The sequence below is a fragment of the Macaca thibetana genome, chromosome 9 (assembly GCF_024542745.1).
Source record: "Macaca thibetana thibetana isolate TM-01 chromosome 9, ASM2454274v1, whole genome shotgun sequence".
NCBI classification, from domain to species: domain Eukaryota; kingdom Metazoa; phylum Chordata; class Mammalia; order Primates; family Cercopithecidae; genus Macaca; species Macaca thibetana.
Window position 1 is genome coordinate 109839118 of NC_065586.1, and position 12184 is coordinate 109851301.

Below are 12184 nucleotides of genomic sequence, written 5' to 3' on the forward strand. Positions count from 1 at the left end.
TCCATTTATAGCAAGCAAGTGACTTTTAACTATTAAATGGTAATTATTAGTTTAGCGTTTTGAATAACTTATTTGCGTGTAATAAAAAAGTTACACAGTCAGAGTTCTTTCCACTCTTGCTTGCTGTCTGCTCCCAGCTCCCTGTAACACAGATAACCACTCGGAAAGACGGACATAATAATGAACCAGCGTCATTGTCGGAAGTAAATACCCAAGATTCGGTGTCTGACGGCCACGGAAAACTAGGACACAGACACACAAATACTGAGGTTCAGAGTGGAAGTTTAATAAGCAAAAGAAAGAGAAGAGCTCTCTGCTGCAGAGAGAGGGGTCCAAGAGAAATGGGTTGCTGGTTCCACAGTAGAATGCAAGGAGTTTCATAGATGAGCTTGAGGAGGTGATGGCTGATTTACATAGGGCGCAAAAGATTAGTTGGACCAGGTGTGCCTTTTGCATAGAGTGTGAAAAAGCTGGCCGCCCCACCCTCATCTTTTATTACAGCTGCTTCTCCACCTGGCCAGTGCCATGTTACCTGTTTCCTTACTGTACACATGGTGACAAAGAAAAGGGAAGATGGAGCCTCCCTGTTAAACATACCTGGCCCTTAAGTAGCCCTTTTCTGTTGGCACAGCTGCTGGCGTTCACCCGTGCAAGCTTCTAGCTTGCTTATCTGTGTCTGCAGCTCGATTTTTGAGGCTGCTCTTTGTTAAAAAAAAAAAAAAAAAAGAAATGATTTGGGGGCTGCTTTTTGTTAAAAGGGAAATTCTGTGGAGGACTCTTATACTCTTACTATCTGCCTAAATAATTTCTGTCTCCTGTATCAATAACAGTAATAATCATGATGTTTATTTAGCACTTACAACAGGACACACACTGTTCTAAATGCTTTGTGAATATTAACTTGTTTACAAGCTCTGAGCTAGATGCTGTTATTTTGTCCTTTTAACAAATGAGGAAGCACAAGCACAGAGAGGTTAAGTAACTTGCCCACAGTCACACAGCTATGTGGTAGAACAGGGATTCAAATCCACGCAGTCCAGCCCCTGTCATGGATTTATCTACTGCACCATCCTTCCAGTGTCTCTTTATGCAGATACGAGCAAATCTAAACATATTTTCTGTGCCTCTCAGTTTTTTTCAAAAGGTAGCACACTGCTGTCATTGTTCTGCACTTTGGTTTTGTTCTGCACTTAACACGAGTTATTGGAAATTGTCCCGCATCAGAACATAAAGAGCTTCCTCATTCTTGTTTACAGTACTATGTGATTTTGATTAAAGAACCCTCCCTTTATGATCCAACCTGGTTATTGTGGGAGCGCGTGACTAATTGAATAAGCTTATGTCTGCCAGATAGCTCTTGTAATTGAGGTGTGCTATGAAGGTTCAACATTGGAAATGGGAGAGTCGGGGGAAATGAGGGAAGAAAACTTATTACTCCAAAAATGTTTCCACGTAGTATTAGGTCTCCCACCTGAAAGAAATACTCGAGCAAAAGAGTTGTCCTGCATTCCTGCAGAATCAGCAGGAAGCGGCTGCCCTGAATCAACTCCCTCAGAAATCTGTTCTCTTCCTATATGTGAACTTTGAGCCTAATGAGACTGTACCTAATGAGTGTCTCTGCAGCAGCCTTGCAACAAGAACTGGTAAAATGGAAGTGCGGGTACCAGTGTGCCCCTCCCTCACCTGCCCCTGACATGTCCTGCTGGTCACCAGGCAGGATGGCAGCTCCATTTAGCTGATCTCCACCTAAACTGGAGGTGGCCCAGGGCCTCTGACTGTGGTGTGTCTTCAGCAGGAAACGCTCTTCACTCATTCACAAAACACTGTTGGGCACCTGCTATGTGTCGGGCACTGTTGTAGAAGCTGGGGAACTGCAGTGAAGTAGTCCAGGTCCTGCCCTCATAGAGTTTATACTCTAGCAGGAGACAATAGCTCTAATTTGAGATCAGGTGACGAATTTAAAAGTTAAAGCAGGGGCCGGTGCGGTGGTTCACGCAGCCTGTAATCCCAGCACTTTGGGAGGCCGAGGCGGGCAGTTGACCTGAGGTTAGGAGTTTGAGACCAACCTACCCAACATGGTGAAACCCCATCTCTACTAAAAATACAAAAAAAATTACCCGGGCATGGTGGTGTGCGCCTGTAATCCCGGCTACTCCGGAGGCTGAGGCAGGAGTGGGAAGGAAAAAGTGGATATAATAAGGGCAGTAACTCATGTAGGCCCTGCGGGCTGTGGTCAGGACCCTGGAGTTCCTTCCCCACATGTGAGAAAACCACTGGATGGCTCTGGGCAAGGAACTAATCTGACTGGATTTATCTTTTTTTTTTTTTTTTTTTTAAAGTACAGGGTCTCTGTTGCCGAGGCTAGAATGCAGTGGTGCGATCTCGGCTCACTGCAGCCTCTGCCTCCCAGGCTCAAGTGATCCTCCCACCTCAGCCTCCCAAGCAGCTGGGACCATAGGCGTGCACCACCATCCTGGCTTTATTTATTTATTTGCATTTTTTGTGGAGACCAAGTTTCTCCATGTCACCCAGGTTGTTCGAACTTCTGGCCTCGTGATCTGCCCACGCTGGCCTTGGAAAGTGCTGGGATTACAGGTATGAGCCACCACACCTGGCCTTACCATTTTTAAAAGCTCATTTTGGAGAGAAGCCAGTTAGGAGGCAATGGTGGACATCAGGTCAGAAGATGATGTAGCTTGAGCCTTCCAGGGTCCTGGCCTGAGGGAGCAAGCAGCATGATGCCCAGTGAACTAGGGTTGTTGCGTGCAGAAACAAGAGACCAAGGGACAGTGGCCAGCTCCACTGGGTAGGAACCATCGTGGGTGCCCTGGGTCCTGCCATGCCCTATGATCCTCCGCAAGCAGGTCTGAGCTGTGCAGGGGAGAGCTGCACCAGAGCTGGGGCCAACAGGCCAGCAGGGACACCCTGAAGGCTTCTGAAACCCTGGAACAGAGTTTCACAGGGAGCCCTGGGAGGGCTTTAAGTGGTGATGGTGGGATCTGGTTTCTCTTTTTTTTTTTTTTCCTTTTTTTTTTTTTTTCTAGACAGAGTCTTGCTCTGTCACCCAGGCTGGAGTGCAAAGGCATGATCTCGGCTCACTGCAACCTCCGCCTCCCGGGTTCAAGTGATTCTTCTGCCTCAGCCTCCCTAGTAGCTTGGGATTACAGGCACACGCCACCACGCCCAGCTAATTTTTGTATTTTGTAGAGACAGAGTTTCACCACGTTGGCCAGGCTCGTCTTGAACTCCCGACCTCAGGTGATCTGCCCGCCTCAGCCTCCCAAAGTGCTGGGAATACAGACATGAGCCACCATGCCCAGCTTGATTTCTCTTTTTAAAGGAACACTCAGGGTCACAGGAATCTTGGGTGAACATTACCCACTCTCCTCCTCCATCCCCACATTTCTCTTATCTATTGGCTTTGTTCTGCCCAATCTTTGCCAGTCTGTCCTCTTGGCTCCTCAGGCCACATGGTAAAACATGGCAGTCACCAACTCTCATTTTAATCACCTTGACGGAGACTGACCCATTTTCTCAATTTCAGTTCTCAAATTCCCAGGGAAGAGAGCTGATTGGCCCAGCCTGGGGATCAGGTGCCCCCTGGACCAATCAGTGGTAGCTGCAGGGTCAAGTGGGCCGGATGGCAAATCACTTTCTATCAATATGGTGGCTCTCATTGTAGCCTCAAAGGGAGAATGGGGATGAAACGGATATAATCCCCGGGAAAGAAGGTACCCCAAAACAACACAGCTCTTAGGTGGAAACCTAATCTCTTAGACTCTCGTTCTTGCTGAATATATCTATAAGCAGTGGACTTTTCGTCCCTCTCCCCCTTTTTTTCTGATGCTTTCCTCCTGATGCCTTCTAGACAATCATTTGCACCTTTTCTTTGTCTCCAGTTACATGCTTTAATCTAATCATCAGGGTTTGCTTCTTCAAAGTTAAGCTATGGACAGAGTTTTCCCAAAGCCAGCTCTTCTTAGGAAGATGAATTCAATGGGGTTGAATTGATAGTCACTCACAAACACACATCTGTGGTCTGGGAAGATGTGGGTTTAACAAAAAGCTATTCTGGTTAGAAGGAAAAATTAATATTGACTGACTCAAATCCAGAAAGAGGAAGCAGATACCAAGTTCATTTTGAAAAATAAGAGTTCATTTTAGGGGCAGACTAGCTAAGTTCTTTTGCTTAGAAGGAGAAATTAATATTGGCAGACTCAAATCCAGAAGGAGGAAGCCGATATTAAGTTCATTTTGAAAAATAGGAGTTCAATTTAGGGGCAGGCTAGGTATCACCCTTTTTAGATACTTACCAGGACGGAGGACCATATTTCATATTCAATTTTAAGGTACTTTTCATAACCATGGACAGTGTTTTCTTAAAGTGTTTATCTTTCTTCCTCTGTTGTGTTCTTTTTATGTAACCAGTTAATTTTCCAAATTTTATTCTGATAGAACCAGAGTCCTTTTATTTTTCACATAACATATCTAATTCTGTTTTTCTCATAAAGGATGCTTGCTAGTTTTGTTTTGCTCATCACTGAGGATGAGCTAATGACAGCTTTAAAAAAAATCCCAGCTTGTTTTTTACTTTGATATCATCATTGAGATCCATCCCACAGAAGAAAGAAGTAGGACTTTATCTCTGAAAGGATTTTAGTGCATAAACTGTGACTTCCAGCTTGCTAGACTTCATGCTACTCTTAGGATCTTTGAATAGCCTTGAATTAGCTGCAGGATCCAGGAAGTTAGCTCTGAAATTCAGTTGACATGTTAAGAACCTACTTTAGGCCAGACACAGTGGCTCACACCTGTAATCCCAATACTTTGGGAGGGCAAGGCGGGTGGATCGCCTGAGGTCAGGAGTTCAAGACCAGCTTGGGCAACATGGTGAAACCATGTCTACTAAAAATACAAAAATTAGCTGGGCGTGGTAGTGCACGCCTATAATCACAGCTACTCAGGAGGCTGAGCATGAGAATCGCTTGAACCTGGGAGGAGGAGGTCGCAGTGAGCTGAGATCGTGCCACTGCACTCCAGCCTGAGTTACAGAAAGAGACTCCATCTCAAAAATAAATACATAAATAAAAACTCTACCTATTCAGTGTTCTTTTCTTTTATCCCATTCTAGTGTTTTCTGAAGGGTTGTGGAGAGCACTGGTTGAAGCCCACCCTGAAACTACCTTGGTAGAGGGGTTAACTGGGCTAGGAGACCTAATTTCAGAAAGGTCACAGATTATATTCCACCCTCCACAAAAGTAACCTGGAAGATGAGTAAGTCCTGTCCTGAATTTTAGTATCAAAAACAGTGTTTGTTCAAAGAAAAAATAGTCTAGTAGAGAAAGTACACCCTTTGGGGTCAGATCACCAGGAATCACATACCAACTCTGAACTTGAATTTTCTTATCTACACAAAGGCAGCCTGGCTGTGAGAACATGCAGTGATTTTATAAAGCTCCTGGGCCATAGGTGGCAGGTACTAATAAGAAATAGCTACGTAAATATACTTCTTTTGGACTTATGTACTATTTTTGCATTGGTTGCCTCTGCTTTTGAGGTCTTACTCAAGAAATCTTTGCCCAGACCAATGTCCTCGAGAGTTTCCCCAATATTTTCTTCCGGTAGTTTCATAGTTTCAGGTCTTAGCTTTAAATCCTTTGTCCATTTTGATTTAATTTTTGTATATGGCAATAGTTAGGGGTCCAGTTTCATTCTTTTGCATATGGTTATCTAGTTTTCCCAGCACCATTTATTGAAGACATTTTCCTTACCCCAATGTATGTTCTTAGCCCCTTTGTTGAAAATGAGTTTACTGTAAATGCATAGATTCATTTCTGGATTTTCTCTTTTTTTTCCCATTAATCTGTGTGTCTGTTTTTATGCAAGTCCCATGCTGTTTTGGTTAGTATAGCTTTGTAGTATAATCTGAAGTCAGGCAATGTGATTTCTCCAGTTTTGTTCCTTTTGCTCAGGATGGCTTTGGCTATTCTAGGTCTTTTGCGGTTTCACATAAATTTTAGAATTTTTTCTTCTATCTCTGTTGAAGAATGTCATTGGTATTTTGATAGGGATTGCATGGAATCTGTAGATTGCTTTGAGCAGTATGGAGATTTTATAACAATTTTAATTCTTTGAATCCATGGCCAACTGCCTGGATTTGGACTTGCTGTGCCCTCTCACAACCCTGGGCTAGTTACTTCCCTACCCCAAGCCTCCGCAGCTCATCCTTAAAGGGGGTTACAATGATATCTGCCTCCCTCTCTGAGTTGCTGTCAGAATTCAGTGAGGACATGCAGATGAGAGTTTTAACAATATCCAGGCCCCTAGTAAGCACTGACAAATGTTAATTATTATTGTTACTTGTAAAATGGGCATGATTATCCCCCCTCTACCTACCTCTGAGATGCCTATCAAAGACCAGAGATTTTATGTGTTTGAAAAGCTGTGCACACATATTTTAAAAAGTACAGAGAACACTGTCAATAGCAGTCATTAACAGGGTGGCAATAAGGAAATCCTATTGCTGCCTGAATAATATGTCCTTGAACAGTGCAGAAACTCCCTTTGCTGATATATCTCCAAGGGGCAGGAGGTGGGGAGAATTCACAGGAAGTACCTGCTGCCATTGCACCTCCCATCTAATTTTGTGATAATCATGAAATGCTTCACCTACTGCATGCAACTGACTGCGTTACATGAGAGGAAGCTGGTGCTCTGCAAAGGGTAACAACTCACTGGATCAGGTCACATGGGCAGGTGGACGCAGAGCTCCGACTAGCCCCAAGTCCAGCGCTCTTTTGTGTTGCTTCTTTGTGGAAGGAAATGTGAAGAAAACCCAGCGTCACCCTGTAAACCAGACGGAACACAAAACAGCGGAGGAGCCCAGAGAAGGCAAAACAGATTCAGGACCATTTCTCTTTTAAAAGTAAAATGGCCACATGGAAGAAATTTGACTTTCCAAAAGTGGAGGATAAAGTCATGTTCAAGGGGAAAAACAACAATACAGCATCTGCAGCTTAGACATACAGAGCTCCTCTGTAATTTGGAGTAAGATAGGAGTGGGGGCGGAGAGGGGGAAGGCCGTGTCCTTTCAGAGATTCTGAGAAACTCCAACCATAGAAGTCCATGACAACTCAAGTGCAGTACCCTTGACCCCATGTTTGTCAGGTAACAAGCTGGGTTTTGACTTTTATTTTGCTGCTTCTAACTCTGGCTAGGCTCCGTGGGAGAAAGGCAGGCAGATCATTCTAGCAGATACTCTGGGGGACAGGGTTGCGGACTTGGACCTGCCCATCACTAGCTGGGTGACCTGGGACAACCCCGTCTCCCTGTGGACCTCAGTTTCCATATCTGTCAAATGAAGTGGATATGATTCTATTCATTCATTTATATAACAGATATTTACTGAGCAACTTATATGCTGGGCATCGTTCTCCCTATTGGGGATTCAGTGATTTTCGGAACAGAGAAATGTCTTCCTCCTGGAGCTCACATTGGCATGGATGGCTGGCAAGATGGCTTCCCACCCTCATTGGAAATGTGTCCCTCTGCCTGCTCCGTAGTGCCTCATGCCCCACCACAGTGCCTACCTGCCAGACTTTTGGCAAACTGGACCACCAGTTGTCTGGAGATTGGAAAGAGCCTACTTTTTTGTTGTGATCCTTCTGTGCCTTTTTCCCCCTTTTAATGTAAATGTTATTAAAACATAACATCCACATAGAACGTGCATATACTGATAAATTTTCACCAACAGAAACACACGTGTAACCAGCACCCGTACCAAGAAACAAAATATGACTCACCCTCAAGAAAGACTCCGTGTCCGTCTGGTCTCTGATCTCCACCGTGGGGAAAACTATCTCCAGATTTCTGATCCTAGCTGTTAGTTTTGTTCTTTTTAACTTTGTGTATACCCTTTTGTATGTCAGTTCTTTCACTCAGTGTTACATTTGTGAGGTTTATTCACGTTGCTTCACATTGCGGTGGTTTGTTCCTTCTCGTGTAGTATTTCATTAGATGAACATTCAACAATGTGTACATTTGACTGCAAATGGACGTACGGATTATTTTCTGTTGGAGGCCATCGCTGAATGGTATTGCTGTGAATGGACCCGTCTTGGTGAACGTGTTTACTTTTCCCAGGGGAGTTGCTCTGGCATAGGTTATGTATACATTCTATTTCAGTAAATTCTGCTGGTTTTCCACGATGGGTGTACAAAGTAGGTTCCCACCAAGCAATGTTTGTTAATCCAAGGGGCTGAACATTTTGCGTCTTTTACACTGTAGCCATTCTGGTCAGCTTGTACTGGTGTCACATTGTGATTTTAATTTGCATTTCTCTGGCATCTAATAAAATTTGCCAGGGGACCCTGTTCCACTTAAACATGACAATTAAACAGAGCCGTCTGTCCACGCCAGGTCTTTTCTTCAAGGATATTGCAGTTTTCTTAGGCATCCCCCCTTTCATGCCAGTAGTAAAATGAAGAGGCGATACTATACACACTTCCACAGCCCCTGACTATGGAACTTTGTATTTCCCCAGTAAGAAGAAGAAAAATGTCTCAGGGCAATCCATCAAGACCACCCGGGACCGAGTGCCTACATATCAGTACAACATGAATTTTGAGAAGATGGGCAAATGCATCATAATAAACAACAAGAACTTTGATAAAGTGACAGGTAGGTATGTGGGCGTGGGTTAATCTTTCTGGTTCCCTTTCATCTTCTCCTATTTGTATCAAACATTTATGGGATAAATGCTGCACCCCCCTACTGTGGCAGACAGCCCCTCTGAAGGCGGGGTTGCTGTATCCAGGGGAAAGGGTCGTGTGGAAATGGAGAACGTTCAGTCTAAGGTCCCACCACGTGTATTAGCTGACGCGGGGCTTTGACCAAAGGGCTGAGAATCCAGGAGAGCCTTGGCTTTGTTGGGAGCTGAGTGTTACCAGGAGGCTCACCTGTTGTGGCAGCCTGCACTGTTAGCCTCCCCTTTGAGTTTGCTTCAGTTCATTTAAATTGTGGCCTTGGAAGGCGTTGCATATACTTGGAGTGTTTCTGCTGCAGCTGGCGCCAGTACATTTAGCGCCCGGCCCACTGGTACCCGCATGTGGTATTCAGCCAGGGGATGCTCACCTGTGGACTCGTTACTTGATTCCCACAGGTATGGGCGTTCGAAAAGGAACAGACAAAGATGCCGAGGCGCTCTTCAAGTGCTTCCAAAGTCTGGGTTTTGACGTGATAGTCCATAATGACTGCTCTTGTGCAAAGATGAAAGATCTGCTTAAAAAAGGTAAGCGCTGCCAGGAGTGGTGACTCACGTCTGCAATCCCAGAACTTTGGGAAGCCAAGGTGGGAGGATCCCTTGAACCCAGGAGTTCAAGACTAGCCTGGGCAAAATGGCAACACCCTATCTCCAAAATGGTTGTTTGTTTGTTTGTTTTTTAATTAGCCAGGCATGATGGCATACACCTGTAGTCCCAGCTACTTGGGAGGCTGAGGTGGAAGGATTGCTTGGGCCTAGGAGGTCAAGGGTGCAGTGAGCCATGATCACACCATTGCTCTCCAGCCTAGGTGACAGAGTGAGACCCTGTCTCAAGAAAAGAAAAGTTGAGCCCTTACCGCCCCTCCATCTGTCTTCTTCCTGCACCCAAGGGAGGCGATCCTCCCACCGTGGCCAGGCCCATCTCAGGAGGATGCCTGTGCAGGGCAGAGGAATTTCAGTGTGAGAAACCTCCCTCCCTCTTGACCAGTCCATACCTGTCCTGGGGTAGGCAGGTTTCTTTCAGGAGCCTTCAGTCTCTTTGTAAAAAGATGAAATCAGCTGAAAGTCCAGCAAGAGAAATAGATTCTTTATGTACAGAATGGTCACAATTTCAAAAGACTCATTCCTGGGAAGTAACAAATCCATGTCATCCTTCCCAGAATGAAGTGTAAGTGTAAACTTTTCCCTTGTGGTGGATAGAGAATAATAATTCCCATATACTTTAGAACTATGTTATTTTTTATATAGCATGTTCACTAAGTTATTTCATTAGATCTTTAACAGAAGCCCTGCAATGTTGGGCAACAGAATATTATGCTTATTTTATCAATGTAGGGGCGGGCCATGTGCGGTGTCTCACCTGTAATTCCAGCAGTTTGGGAGGCTGAGATGGGTAGATCACCTGAGGTCAGGAGTTCGAGACCAGCCTGGCCAACATGGTGAAACCCCATCTCTACTTAAAAATACAATAATTAGCCGAGTGTGGCCTTGGAAGGCATTGTATATACTTGTAATCACAGCTACTTGGGAGGCTGAGGCATGAGAATCACTTGAACCCAGGAACCCGGGAGGCAGAGGTTGCAGTGAGCCAAGATGGCACCACTGCACTGCAGCCTGGGTGATGGAGCAAGACTCTGTCTCAAAAAATAATAATAATAAAATAAAAAATAAAAGAAGGGGTGGAGCTTCAGAGAGGATGAACGATACACTGAAGGGTGCAGTTAGTAGGGGCAGAACTGAAACCCACACTCTGGTCTTCTGACTCCAGGACAAACGCGTTTCCTATTATACCGCCGTCTCTAATGGATGCCACCTAGCGTATTCTGGCATTTAGGACAAGTGTTTGAAAGTAACATCCTATCAATTCATTAGACACAGACCCACAGGAAGTGTATAGGAACACAGTCTAAATCACTGCTGTTTTTGTTAACGTCGCAGCTAAAACAAAAAAAGTCCCCACCATCTTTTTTCTTTTAAACTAGGTGTTTTTCCTAATTTCCTCCAACTTGACTCTTACAAGCTTACCTTTTGTACCCTAGTAGGTCATGTCCTAGACCAGACTAGAAGTCAGGAGTCTGAGATCTGGGTCTGGCCCAGGTTCTAACAGGCAACCCAGGCAAGGCAACCACATCGTCCTGATTTTTTTTTTTTTTTGTTTGTTTGTTTGTTTGTTTTTGCTTTCCTGAAAGGCAGATTATGATACCAGCTCCTGCTGTTTCTTAGGGATGGAGTGAGGAAGCTTATGAGCCAAGAGGAATTTTGTGAGCATGCTGCGAGAAGTATAATGGCCCAGATAGGCATATGAACTTGTCCCAGTTGTAGTTTCTGTTTGTTTTTTTTTGTTTTGTTTTGTGTGAGACGGAGTCTCGCTCTGTCGCCCAGGCTGGAGTGCAGCGGTGCAATCTCGGCTCACTGAAACCTCCACCTCCCGGATTCAAGCAGTTCTCCAGCCTCAGCCTCCCAAGTAGCTGGGATTATAGGTGCATGCCACCATGCCCGGCTAATTTATTTTTATTTTTATTTTTATTTTTAGTAGAGACAGGGTTTCACCATGCTGGCCAGGCTGGTCTCGAACTCCTGACCTCGTGATCCGCCTGCCTTGGCCTCCCAAAGTGCTGGGATTACAGGTGTGAGCCACTGCGCCTGGCCGTTTCTGTTCTTTTGAAAGGTGATTCATTCTGCCCAAGCCCAGGGCATGTCACAATCAGAGAATTCTTGTTTATTGTCCTATGAAACTAGTAAAGCATTTATTTTTTCTGACTTTACATGCAGTCAGTTCCAGTGAAGACAAAACTTCCATTTTCTAACTGTCCTAATTTGTGTAATCTTAAAATAAGCTAAGAACTCCAACTTTCATCACCATTGCCTTATACCTCTACTATCAAAACTAATACAAGAATCACTGTGCAGATGATGCAAAGTGTCTTGGTAATTCGAATGGGAGAGGCCACTCTTGCTCTGCCTGGAACTGGTGAGGTAGCTGGATTTCACAGTGTCCTGGGCTTGAAAAACGGCCCCAAGGCTCCAACGTGTCGTACCACCTTTGGAGAAGGTTATGAAACCTCTCCGAGATTCCATTTTTTTTAAATCTGTGAAATAAAGATAAAAGAGGCCTACTTCCAGTCCTGTAGGAATTAAAAATAACTCATGTAAAGTTCCTAGATCAGTGTCTGCACGTAGTATTTGCTCAAGAAATTCTAAATATTATTCCTCCCCCTCATTAATCATAGAGAAGAAGAAAGGATATGTATATTAGCTAGTTATGGGCTGGTGCAAAAGTAATTGTGGTTTTTGGCATTAAAAGTAATGGTTAGTTACCCTCTAGCTGGTTAGTTAGTATCACAGAGCCTTTGGTGAGTTCTAGCTGGGCCAGCTGGCTACATGGTTTATGATTCCTCTCCTCAGTATCCTAAATGGACAGCC

General features: G+C 44.5%; 1 protein-coding gene across 4 annotated transcripts in view; it reads left to right on the forward strand.

Annotated features, from left to right (window-relative positions):
- The window catches only part of CASP7 (caspase 7), a 61730-nt gene that overhangs the window by 43264 nt on the left and 6282 nt on the right, over nt 1-12184 (forward strand). For all 4 annotated transcript variants that reach the window (XM_050802701.1, XM_050802700.1, XM_050802702.1 and 1 more), the window contains exons 3-4: nt 8543-8679; nt 9161-9289. In XM_050802701.1, coding sequence (XP_050658658.1) covers nt 8543-8679; nt 9161-9289 — 266 coding nt within the window. The remainder of the gene's footprint in view (nt 1-8542; nt 8680-9160; nt 9290-12184) is intronic.